This window comes from Delphinus delphis, chromosome 3 (genome assembly GCF_949987515.2).
Source record: "Delphinus delphis chromosome 3, mDelDel1.2, whole genome shotgun sequence".
Taxonomy (NCBI): Eukaryota; Metazoa; Chordata; class Mammalia; order Artiodactyla; family Delphinidae; genus Delphinus; species Delphinus delphis.
Genome location: NC_082685.1, coordinates 154873333 through 154887057, shown reverse-complemented (window position 1 = coordinate 154887057; position 13725 = coordinate 154873333). Strand labels below are relative to the sequence as shown.

At 33.1% G+C, this 13725-nt stretch overlaps 1 protein-coding gene across 2 annotated transcripts in view; it reads right to left on the bottom strand.

Moving 5' to 3' along the window:
- The window catches only part of CDH12 (cadherin 12), a 405814-nt gene that overhangs the window by 48363 nt on the left and 343726 nt on the right, over window positions 1-13725 (bottom strand). For both annotated transcript variants that reach the window (XM_060009645.1, XM_060009644.1), the window contains one exon: window positions 11372-11559. In XM_060009645.1, the coding sequence (XP_059865628.1) occupies window positions 11372-11559 (188 nt within the window). The remainder of the gene's footprint in view (window positions 1-11371; window positions 11560-13725) is intronic.

Below are 13725 nucleotides of genomic sequence, written 5' to 3'. Positions count from 1 at the left end.
CAAATATTTAGTGGGCAGGGTGATAAAGAGTGAGATGAAAGAAACTATCTGTACATACAGATATTCTTTTATGACTGAAAACTTATCTCCTGCAGTGATCAAACAACTGAAGAAAATTGTAGGAGAAATGTCACAATAATATCCTAGAGGGCCTTACCTCTCTTCGTGACCCTGGCCCTTAGGCAATGCCATTGTATAAAATCGGATAGCTCAGAAAGAGCAAAAACAAAAATCAATACCAATCTCTCTCTAATTGACTTTATCCGACTCATCTGACAGACTACCCACCACTCTTTGTGGAGGAGGTGGGGTGGGATGGCAGCGAGGAATGAAATTCATCTAACTTTGTAATCAACAAAAATCCTCTTATCTGAAACAAGTATAGAAAAAACAGGATTTTTTATTATTGTTAGGAAATGAATCATATTCCATAACAGAAATCCATTATTATGAAGTGGAAATAATTTAGCTCTCGCACAATAAATAGAAAATTTTGTGGTACTGCTTGGGGTGCATTCAGTTTTATGAACCTTTCTAGAAAAGTAAGAAAATGATTGATTAAATAGAATTTAGTTGAGTAGTTCCTTTGTCCTCAGGATGTTTCGATAAAGGAAGGTTAGTGAAACCAGGATTTTCAGGAAACAATTATATCGTAGGGAGTTGTACAGTAAGAAACCTAAACTGTGAAGAAATGGAGGGACTTCCCTGGTGGCGCAGTGATTAAGACTCCGTGCTCCCAATGCAGGGGGTCCAGGTTCAATCCCTGGTCAGGGAACTAGACCACATGCATGCTGCCACTAAGAGTTCGCATGCTGCAGCTAAGGAGTCCACCTGCTGCAACTAAGGAGCTGGCGAGCCACAACTAAGACCTGGAACAACCAAATAAATGAATAAATTTAAAAAAGAAATGGAGTAGGATATATTTAATTGTTCATTAGAATATAAAAGGAAAAAATTGGGCAAGATATAATCTTTCTGATTCTTTGTTTTTAGCCACTTTCTCTGCTTTTACTTTGCTGAGGTCCAGGTCATGAAAAACTACATAAAATATTATAGTACAAAAATATTTTCTCATTTCAAAGAGGGATGAGCAATTTTTGGCATAAAATACAAAAGAATAATTCCCTGTGCTCTTCCAGGCCTCATCATGTTTCCAGATAATGTTGAGTGAAAATGGAGAGCTAGAGTTATATTTTGAGGAATTTGAAAAGTAGCTTTGGTAGACAGAATTCCCAAGGTGTCCCCAAAATTCTCACCCCCAAGGACAAGATAATCTCTTCTATAATCTCTTGTAAAATTTGCTGCCCTTGAGTGTGTGACGGGCCTCTGAACTGAATGGGATATCACCCCTTGAATTTGTTAAGTTTTATGGAAAAATAAATGATTGAAATATAATCAGGGTCTTTAATCACTTAACATTCAGTTAACCACAAGGGAGATTTTGCTTGAAGGGTCTGATGTAATCATGTGAGCCTTAGTAGAAGGAGGTACTACAGATGATCTCTTGGCCTTGAAGAAGTAAATTTGTGATATAGGAGCCCACCTGACAAGTGCCTGGGGTGCCTCTGGGAACTGAGACCAGATCTTGACCAACAGCCAGCAAAAAAGTAGGGCCCACAGTCATAAAGCCATAAAGAAATGAGTTCTGCCAAAACAAGTAATCTTGGGAAAAAACTCTGTGCCTCAGATCAGTCGCAGCAGCGGCCTACACCTTGATTTCAGCCTGGAAGACCCTGAACAGAAGACTCACATATACTATGCTCTGACCCACAACTGCTTGTGCTTTCATCGCTCTTTACTTTCTGCTCTTCTCTACTGGTTCATTTTTTTATGATGAACATGTACCATTTTCACCATCACAGTAGAGTCCTCACTCTTAACAAAATGTATCCTTTAGAAATGACTCTACTCTCTCAGTCATATCATAGGTCTTAACAGTGAATGGAAAGGAAAATTGTCAATGAACCCAAATAACTGAAGGCTGTAAATGTATCTGAAAGAGAAGATGCTTTTCAAGACAAGCAACAAGAAAGCAGATTTATACCAGGCTGAACAAAGATAAAAAGACACTAGGAACAAGCTCTTGTAAGGGAGGTTTATGATACGAGGCTGAACTATAAAGATAAGACTTTCAGATCAAGCATCATTTTAAAGGAAAATCAAGTTCCTCAAACTTAATTTTTTTAACAATACAGTAGTCAATTCATTTACTCCTTGCTAGACTTTCCTATTAGCTAATAAATTAGTCTAAAACTCTACCACTACTCAAGTCTCATATTAAATCATCCATAGATGATGTCTGTACCTACTTCTTTAATTGATTTATTCAATTTAATTCTGCATAAATTGAATCAAATATTTGAGTAGATTTTATTTTGTCACAGTAGGAATTGAGGATATCTTGGTTCATGAGTTAAATTAAGTCCATTTTTTTTTGAGAGAGAGGGAGAGCCAGAACGAATAATAAGTAAATAATACTTTTCTGTTAGTGGTAAGATTTATGAGGAAAATAGTGTAATGGGACATAAGATAAATAAGCAAATGGTAGCATCCCAAGTGGTAATAAGTGCTATGGAAAAATCCAAAACTTGGAAGACAGATGTGTATTGTGTGTGTCAGGGGTAGATGGGGAAGAATGCGTGTGTGTTTATGTGAGAAGGAGCTATGGGAGGGTCTGGTATATCCCGTCATCACTGAGGAAGAAATTCAACTCAGTGTCACACATACAAAAAATGTCAAGCAGTTATCTGATGGAGAAAAGTTGTCACATTATCAGATGAGAATGCCCCTATCATAAAGGGGAAACAGTGAAATGTGGCCATTTTTAAAATGTAGATTTTAGTTTTGACAAATTTTAACAGTATTTCAGTTCTAAAATTTTAAAAGCTTAAAAGAACAATAGAATTACCAGACAAAAAGTGTCTGTCAAGTAAAAATATTAAAATGAAGAAACATATAATTAATATACCTTATCTCTAAAAAAATTTTTACAGAACTATTTACTAGAAATGAATTTAATTTTTCTGTGGGCAAGTTATCAACTCTAGGTTTTTGTGCAGAACTGCAAATTTTTGATAATTTTAATGAATTAACTTAAGAATCATGGCATCGTTTCTAAGCCATATTTCAGTGACAATAATTTTTGGAACAAATTCAGTAACTAAGATAAAACAAAATAAAAAAGAATTGGAAGAACGTCCAGTGCTTTTATTTGAGGGCTTGTGGTGATATTTTCCCTAAGAAAGAAAAGATTTCATCAACTGTTACTAATGCCTAAGCAAGATATATGTTTTATAGGCACATGCAGTGTAAGTCATGACCATCGGGGGAGGGGGAATTCTTTTTAACTTCTTGAATGTCCACTCTTACATTTTACCCTAATATATATTGTTCTTCACAATAGTTGAAAGTATATGCTTTTCAAATATGTTCTGTAATTTACTGCAAGTTGTGTAGTCTTGAAAAATTTACTTTTCTCCAATGAGCTTCATATTTCTCATTTATATAATCAGTAAAGCAATATTTTTCTAAATACTTTAAAAACATGTTGAACTCTGCATGGTATATGAATACTAAGAAAAGTATTGCATCTGAAATTAAAACAATAAATCAACATGATTTTTTTAAAAAAGAAATTTAAACACCCTGTATATTTTAAGCATTTCCTTTATCATGGCGACACAGATATGGATATGGCAAAGTGTCTTTAGGGGCTTAAACTATAGTAGAAAGAAGCAGATGCATTTAGAATATGAGTACCTTTAAGTCTCATAGGTGCTTGGACAGAAATGGTAACATTTGGGGAAGAAAGTAAGGAGGGATCAACTTTCCCTGAGGGACTCAAGGAATTCTTTGGTGAGGGACATGAGTGACAGCCATGTTAAAGAACAGGAAAAAATTAATAGAAATGCTCATGTAGGGTGGTGCCTTCTATGCAGAAGGAAGAATAGCACAGCATCTTCCGTAGAAATTGCAGTGAGTTTGGTGTGGTTGGAATGTAGCAGGTGAATGTGTGTGCGAGTGTGTGTCTGTGTGTGTGTGTATGAAGAAGATGATAATAGAAAATATACGATTTGCTCTTTATCTTACTAGTGATAGGAGTCAGAAACAGATTAGGAGTGTGAGTAAAATAAACAGATGTAGGTTTCAACCATTCACTCATAAAGTAAATGGATGAACATAAGGTGTGTGGCTCAGAAAATAGCCATTGAAGTGGTGGAAAAGAGTAACAAGGATTGTTGTAGGTCAACCCATGAAGAGGAGAAAGGGAAATTTTAATCCAAGTTCAGAAGGAATCAGTGATCAGGCTTCCCATCCTATTCAGAAAGGGGAGTTCATGGTAATGGAAGCAGCATAAGAATAAGCCTAGATTTCTGCTTTAAGGAACTGGAGAGGAAGTAGGGCCTTATCCAGGAAGGAGAAAATGTGAACAGGCACACTTTGGTTGGGAGAAGACAAGGAATTCAGCTTTGGACATTTTGAGTGTGAAAAGACTAACACACACAAGTTAGAAATGTCTACAAGGCGGTAAACAATGTTCATTGGTTATGTCAACTTGGGGGCTAGTTGAGAGTTGATGAGACTAGGGAAGTGAGATGTTTAAAAAGAAGATGAAGATAAGTATTTACAAAAACAGGAACATAATATTTACAGAAACAAACACCACGTATTTTTCTTTGAAATTTTCATGTTTGTGTGACAAAAACAGGAATATTTTAAACAATAAATTGAGGTGTATGCTTGGTTATATAAAACAAGGTATTCCTAATTTTTTTATTTTTTCTAAGAGTTATTCAAAAATTAACCACATGATGGTGCTATGCTACCAAATCATTTGATGTGAATTCACTCCCCTGCTATCTGAGATGTCAAAAAGAAAATGAGTTTTAGTGACTAATGGGACATAAATAAAATTGTCCAATGAGACCAGTTGAGAGTTTAGCCTATTTATTTAAAATTCTGGTGAAGAATAAAATATTTTAGCTCTTCTGTTTTTAAGGAAAAAGAAAATAATTCACCTTGGATTCACTGTGATCACAGTTATGGTTATTTGAAATGAAATAATATTGCCAAGTACAGCAAAATAGTAAGGATTTTTTAATTCCAAAAAAGTTTTACTTATTTTAAACTAAATAGGAAATCACTTTACCGTTCTTTATTTTAAACAGATATCATTACTTGTTAGTTCCAGATTGATATTTTGTAGAAATAGCACAGAACTGGCTTAGAAATTATTCAAGACATTAAAATTGTTCTTTTGTATAATTTAAGTATTCATCCCACTATTTAATTGCCTAAATTTCTTAATCAGTAACAAGAAAACTACAGTGTGCCTATAAATAAATATGTATTTTCCGTTCTTGAATGTTTTTAACTCATGTAACTTTATATTTATATCCAATAAGTATATATTTATTCTCACTTATCCAGTAGGAAATAAAAACTACTGACTAAAAATGTATTTCATTTAACTTTTCATGTAAGAATGAAATTGCTGAATTTAAAATACCTTACTCTCTCTTATTTTAAATGTAACCTATCGCCCAATTTTTAGATGTGACAAAAAATTTTTTTAAGTTATATTACCCTAATTTTGTTATTGTTTCTATCGCTATAATACTTAACAACATATAGGGCACTTTTGATTTGTTCATTCTTTCCTCAGTGCAATAGGACGTAAGTATAAAGTAAGAGTAGTTTGTTTCTTTAAAAAAAAAAAACAATATCTTGTGCCTTGTAGAGATATATAAAGTTGCATAATGTTATTCTGAATTCAAAGTGACACAGTGAAATGGCATTCTGTCACAGTGCTCATAAACTGAATCCAAGTTGAGGTTTAAAAGAAATAAAATAAAAATGCTTTTTTTTTCATTCTTCTCAGCTCATACAAGCATGACCATCATTTTTATACACGTACACCCTCCCTCCATGCAGAAAGAAGAGAGGGGGGGAAATGGTAAAGGGAAAGTAAATAAAAATTTTGGAAATAAAACTATAGTGAGAATATGTGCTTCAGAGAATATTAAGCATTTTCATTTATTTTTTAAGTGAGCTTAAAAAAGAAAAATGCTCCGGAAACAAAGAATATCATTATATTCAAAAACAGATACATATTCAAATGTAGAGTATATATTTTTAGACTTTCTAGATGCATGTAATATACTTAAAAACATAATTTCTGTATGAATTTGGTTTTACATCAAAACCCTTCATTGCAATTCTATGCTGAAATATTGCAGGGAGAAGTTTCCAAAGAGTAATTTTAAGATCATTATGGAACAAATACTGCTGTTGATATTTACATACATATTTATGATTTTACATCTACTTCTTCTGGGACTCTGAATAAGTTCAAGATAAAGTCTTCTGAGAACTCTCTGAACACACGCATAAATAGCCCTATAATACAGTGTTCGCTCAAAAAATATCTAAAGAACTGTAGGCCAACAGGTACATGAAAAGATGCTCAACATCACTAATCATCAGAGAAATGTTAATCAAAACCACAATGAGGGCTTCCCTGGTGGCACAGTGGTTGAGAATCTGCCTGCTAATGCAGGGGACACGGGTTCGAGCCCTGGTCTGGGAGGATCCCATGTGCCCATGCCACGGAGCAACTAGGCCCGTGAGCCACAACTACTGAGCCTGCGCGTCTGGAGCCTGTGCTCCGCAAAAAGAGAGGCCACGATAGTGAGAGGCTCGCGCACCGCAATGAAGAGTGGCCCCCGCTTGCTACAACTAGAGAAAGCCCTCGCACAGAAACGAAGACCCAACACAGCAAAAATAAATTAATTAATAAATTCCTACTCCCAACATCTTCTAAAAAAAAAAGAAAAACACACACAATGAGACATCACCTCATATATGCTACACTGGCTATTATCAAAAAGACAAAAAATGAGTGTTGGAGAGGATGTGAGGAAAAAGAAATCTTTGTGCACTGTTGGCGGAAGTATAAATTGGTTTAGCTATTATGAAAAACAGTATGGAGGTTCCTCAGAAAGTTAAAAATAGAACTGCTGTATGATCCAGCAATTTCATTTCTGGGTATTTATCCAAAGAAAACAAAAAAACACTAACTTAAAAAGACATATGCAACCCCATGTTCATTGCAGCATTATTTACAATAGCCAAGATATGGAAGCAACCCAAATGTCCATTGAGAGATGAATGGATAAAGAAAATGTGGTATATACAATCATCCTTTGGTATCCATGGGAGATTGGCTCCAGGACCCCTGCAGATACCAAAATCCAAGCATGCTCAAATTCCTTATAAAAATAGAAGTGGTATTTGCATATAACCTATGCACAGCCTTCCATATATTTTAAATATTCTCTAGATTACTTGTAATACCTAATACAAGTAAATGCTATGTAAATAGTTGCCAGTGTGCAGCAACTTCAAGTTGTGCCTTTTGGAACTTTCTGAAATTTTTTTTCCCCAATATTTTCCATCCACAGTTGATTGAATCCTTGGATGTGGAACCTAGAGATATAGAGATACAGAATAAAATCTTGCCACTTGCAACAACATGGATTGACCTTGAAGGCATTATGCAAAGTGAAATAAGTCAGACAGGGAAAGACAAATATCATATGATTTCATTTATATATGAAATCTAAAACATAAAAGAAAAATAACAAGAAAAAAACAGGCTCATAGATTACAAAGAATAGATTGGTTGTTGCCAGAAGTGGGGGTTGGGTGGGGGGTGAAATGAGTGAAGAGAGTCAACAGGTACAAACTTACAGTTATAAAGTAAATAAGTCACGGGGATGTAAGTTACTATATGGGGACTACAGGTTAATAATACTGTGTTGCATATCTGAATGTTGCAAAAAGAGTAAATCTTAGAAATTCTCATCACAAGAAAATATTTGTAACTATGTGTGGTGATGGATGTTAACTAGATTTATTGTGGTGATCTTTTGCAATATATAAAATTTTGAATTATTATGTTGCACCTGAAACTAATATAATTTTGTGTGTCAATTATGCCTCAATAAAAAGTACAGAATTTACATTATTTAAATTAATTTTGAGTTTTTCGTGGGCTTTATTGAACAGAATATTTCCTCATTGTTTTATTTTTAGAAAAATATACTGCCATAGTTATTCAAGTCATATATCTATATATGTATGTGAGCACGTGCGCGCACACACACATATACACACACACACATATTTACTCAAAATAATACATACACCAGATATGTAGATAGGTAGGTAGGTAGATAGATAAATAGATAATTTCAAAATTTTGTTACAAAAATATTCCCCTGAGTTATTTTTTACAGATTTATAAATGTAGTCTGTAGGTTGCAATTTTCTTTTCCAACAGAATAAGAGGTTAGCTGGTATGGATTGCCTCTGATGTCTCCTTATTTAGAGAGTAAAACAAATTAGAATGCTAAAAACAAATCTATTCAAATGTTTGACATAATTTACTGGATGTTAAGAACATTTATAAAAATATACTTGGGCCGTCCCTTTAAAATCTAGCCAGAATCTCACCATTTCTCACAATTTTCATTGCTATAAAGATCAGGGACCATATCTCCATCATTGGCTTCCTGGATTATTTCTATAGTCTCTTAACTGGTCTATTTCTGTCCTTACTCCCTAGTCATTATTCGCCTCAGAAAAGTCAGCATATCCTGGCTTTACCAAGGGTAATGGTAATTTAGATAGAAATTTGCCACGGTCTTCTCGTATCACGATTTAATTCAAGCCTTTGCCTGGTCTCCAAGGATCTCCATGATGGGACATTCGTCGGCATATTTGACCTCATCTCCAGCTATGGGCCCCTCCATTCACTGTACTCAGTGCCACTGGCCTCCTTGCCCGGTATACTCCCATTTCAGGGATTTTGCAATTGCTGCTCAGTCTTTCTGGAGCACACATCACTCAGATACCATATGGCTCATCTTTTGCTTGCTTCAGGTCTCTGCTGAAATTTCATCCTAACAGAGAAGTCTTTTCTGACTACCTCACTGTAGGATAGCCACTACCTTCTAAATTGCTTATTTTTACCCTGATTTGTGTTTTGCAAACTTAAATTTAACACTGACAGTGCTTTTAAATTTACTTATTGTCTAACTTCCCTGGTTGAACAGTAGCTGCTTGAGCAGAGTGAATGTGTCTGTTTCCTTCACTGCCCCCCAGAGTCCAGAATGGGTTAGGATTTAGTGCTTGTTGCATCAATGTTTGGTGAATGAAGGAGTGAATTTTAGTTATGGACCCTGAGCTTTATTTAGATAACAAATTTTATGCCAGCAAAATGGGCAACGGTTATTTATCCACTGCAGGAGGAAAAATATATGTATTTATAAACATACATATATATATATATATTTACTTCGAGATATACTTTCCAGACTATTTATACATTATATGTAAATCCATTTTAATAAAGGTATGCTATAATTTCACAAATATCACTTTTAATCTAGTTAAAAACTAGAAAATAAAAAAAATAAACAAAATAAATACAAAATAAATAAGACTCTTTCACTCTTTATGACACCTCCATACACTAAAAAGGCAGAAGATATATTCTTCTTGCTTTAGAGATTATGCATAATAAGTATTTACAAAAAGTTGATTTATATAACTATGTCGTTACTTTCAATGATTAATCCATTTTGACATGGTAATATAAAGTTCTATAGTTAGCACACTACTCCTTTTCAATTGTGTTAAAAAGTAAAAAAGAATGTCATACATTTTCCCAGATTGACACTAAGACATTGATTATTTATTGGCATAGATGGTAAATAAGTGTAAATCAATACAAAATATAAAATCCTATGTGTAAATATAAAATGCATTCATTGTATCTCTGTAAATATAAATTAATATAAATATATATATTATACACAATGTAACTCTTTTGTACCTCAATTTTACTTTGTAAATATATTTAATTTCAAACTTAAGTTTATGAATCATTGATATAAAATATTTTCTATTATTTCTCATATTACTAAGAGAATTTATATCTGTTTAATATGAATTAATATCTCTACACCTTTTAAGCATTGTTATATATTGAGATCATTTTAAAAAAATTGTGACAAGATTTTAAGGGATTTGTTACTGAATAGAAAAAAGAAAAACAAGCAAAACCACAACAAAATAATAATGGAATAAACATTTGACACAATTATTTTTTCTAGGTATACTCTGAAAATTTAGCATAAATGAAAGATTTTGCTGAATGAGACCATGTGATTAAATTAATTTCTAGACAAAGCACAATTTTCTTGCAATAGTAGGAATTAAAAGTTGATAAATCATCTACATGAAAACTGTTTCTTTTCAGGATTATTTTTATTACCACATATGTTGTTTCTTTGATAAAATTCAGAGTTCCTGAGCAAATATGGACACAGCAGCATGATTAATGGGACTGAATGTAAAAATACTTTTTGCAGGTTAAAATAATCACAAGTATCAAAATTAAATGTGTATGGTATACCACCTTTTGGGATAAATAGAGTGCACTTTGCTATAATAGGGAGAGGGAAAAACTGTACTAAATTAAATGAAGTTCATTTTTTTGCCTGTGCTGTATTATTGGAAATTCCTATAATTTACCTCATTGTTATAGAAATAATCTACACACCCCAAATACAGTCATGATTTTTCTCTTTCTCACATTTACATTCTTCTTCTTCATGACCCTACCTGACAAAAAACAAACTACATACACTGAGATAAGGATTCATTTCCAATATTTTGAATTTTGCTCTCCATCCTCTTTTATATAAAACAATTTAACATTACTCGAGGGCTTCCCACCGCATTCCACCTTTTTGTCCTCTCCCTCCTTCTCGATAATTTTTCTCTTCACTTCCCTTGTCATAGCCCCTCAAACCCAGCACTACCCATTCTCATTTCGTCCACTTGCCAGTAGCAGCGCTCGCCCATATCAGAATTCTTCCAGTCTGAGTTCCAGGCTCACAAATAATGTGTGAATTAGATATTTATATTCTCAGAAAAGTAATAAAAGGGGCAAGACCAAGCCTGGTGTGCATAGAGTTTACTTCTAGATCTTATTTTTAAATTAACTTTTTCGTCTGAGTTGATAACATTAAAAAATTAAATTAAAATTAGACTGTGGTAAGAATTTTTTAAGGATTTAAGCAAATTAATAGGCCTAATTTTTTCAACACAAAATATATACCTGGTGAATCACAGAATAAAAGTGTCTCTGGGAGTGAATACTTCATAGTCACCTGATCTTTTTTTAATTTAAAATATTGCTCATTGAAGGAAAATTAAAATTTCTGTCATTTTCAAGTTTTAGTCTTTCTGTTCATTAATTTTTATTGGGTAATCTACTTTGAAAAACATGTCTATATACCTTTTTCAATTTGAGGACTCCTTCTTGTGTATTCTCATCTGTGACGATGTCAAACAAATTTCCCCCATCTCCTGGAACAATACTGTATTCAATTTCCGCATTTTGTCCAAAATCAGGGTCCACAGCTCTTATTCTTCCAATAGCTGAGCCAATAGGGGAAGACTCAGGAACTTTCAGATGGAAAATGCCTGATAAGATATATATAATTTTTGTATACAATGGAGTTAGTAAAGTACAAAATAAGATTACCAGCCTTGAAAATATAGTCTACAAAAAATAAATCAACTCTAAAACATAATAGTGCAAAATTGAAAGGCAATTTGCTATCCAGTTAAAGATTATAATTAGGAGTAATAATTTCACTTTTCACTTCAATAGATTCTGTTGTAGAATTTCAATTGGTCATTATAAATAGTAGGAAGTGTTAAATTAAAATTACTGTGAAGAAATATTTTACATACTAGCACCATCTAAGTGTAACCAGTATCAAATGTGAAGGTGGGAATACTCATGAAATAAACTGATACTAATGCAAAAGAATCCAGGATACAAGACACAGATTAAAAAGATACATAGATAGATGATAGATAGATACATAGATAGATAGAAGACAGATATTTAGATATTTATAGAAAAATAAGGCTATGTGTCCTAACATAAAAAAATATAAAACATATATGTAAATGAATATAATAATAGATGAACTATTTCCTCAATAAGTATAAATCATTAAACTAAAAATTACTTGTAAAATGATAAGTGTATATATATATATATATATTTATATCTATGTATTAAATACATGTATATATATTTAATCTACAATGGATTTAAGTATAGTATACTACAGACTAATATTCAACTTATACTTAGTAAATTTTTAGTAGATTCCCTTCCAGGTACTTTTTTTTTTTTTTTAACATCTTTATTGGAGTATAATTGCTTTACAATGGTATGTTAGTTTCAGCTTCACAACAAAATGAATCAGTTATATATATACATATATTCCCATATCTCTTCCCGCTTGCGTCTCCCTCCCTCCCACCCTCCCTATCCCACCCCTCCAGGCAGTCACAAAGCACCGAGCTGATCTCCCTGTGCTATGCGGCTGCTTCCCACTAGCTATCTACCTTACATTTGGTAGTGTATATATGTCCATGCCTCTTTATCGCTTTGTCACCATTTACCCTTCCCCCTCCCCATAGTCTCAAGTCCATTCTCTAGTAAGTCTGTGTCTTTATTCCTGTTTCACCCCTAGGTTTTTCATGACTTTTTTTTTTTAATTCCATATATATGTGTTAGCATACGGTATTTGTCTCTCTCTTTCTGACTTACTTCACTCTGTATGACAGACTCTAGGTCTATCCACCTCATTACAAATAGCTCAATTTCATCTCTTTTTATGGCTGAGTAATATTCCATTGTATATATGTGCCACATCTTCTTTATCCATTCATCCGATGATGGACACTTAGGTTGTTTCCATCTCTGGGCTATTGTAAATAGAGCTGCAATGAACATTTTGGTACATGACTCTTTTTGAATTATGGTTTTCTCAGGGTATATGCCCAGTAGTGGGATTGCTGGGTCATATGGTAGTTCTATTTGTAGCTTTTTAAGGAACCTCCATACTGTTCTCCACAGTGGCTGTATCAGGTACTTTTACACACTTTTAAAGTCAGGATATAAAGTTCTATCTCCCAATTTTTTAACGTTAAGGAAAAGAGAAAAGTAAAATGCTCATTGTGTACCACCAGGCGGAGCACCGACATTACTATAAATTTGATACTGAGTCAGAAAAACCTATAAAAATCTCTATCTATATAAAATATAATAGAATCAAGAAAAATTATGGTATCTCACAAAAATGAAAATATATACATTGTTTAAAAGAGTTTACAAAATTTTGTAAGGTATAACGTGAAGAAAAAAATATGGGCTATTTTACTGAAATCTCACCAATATAAATATTAATAGGTTAAACAGCAGTCTGTTTAAATCAAAAAAACGGAAAGAAAGAAAATAGGAGGAAATGCAAATGCTAAAGCAAAACTAAACACAAAAATATAAAGTTTAAATTAATACTGACACCAGTTTAAGCTTCTGTTAGTAGATTTTGGATTCTACTTTCCCATGAGTAAAGCAACCAGGGTAATTAATTTGATTTGAAATTCTAGTTACATTTATAGCAATTAAATTCGGAAGGTTTTAATATGTTTTTTGGATGCTGAAGTTCATTCAACAAGCTACATTACAGTATTACAATTGTTTCCTTTGAGATATGAGAAAAAATAATCATTCACATTTTATGGAGATTCTGCCAAATTGTCAATTCTTTATTCCCAGTTATTTTT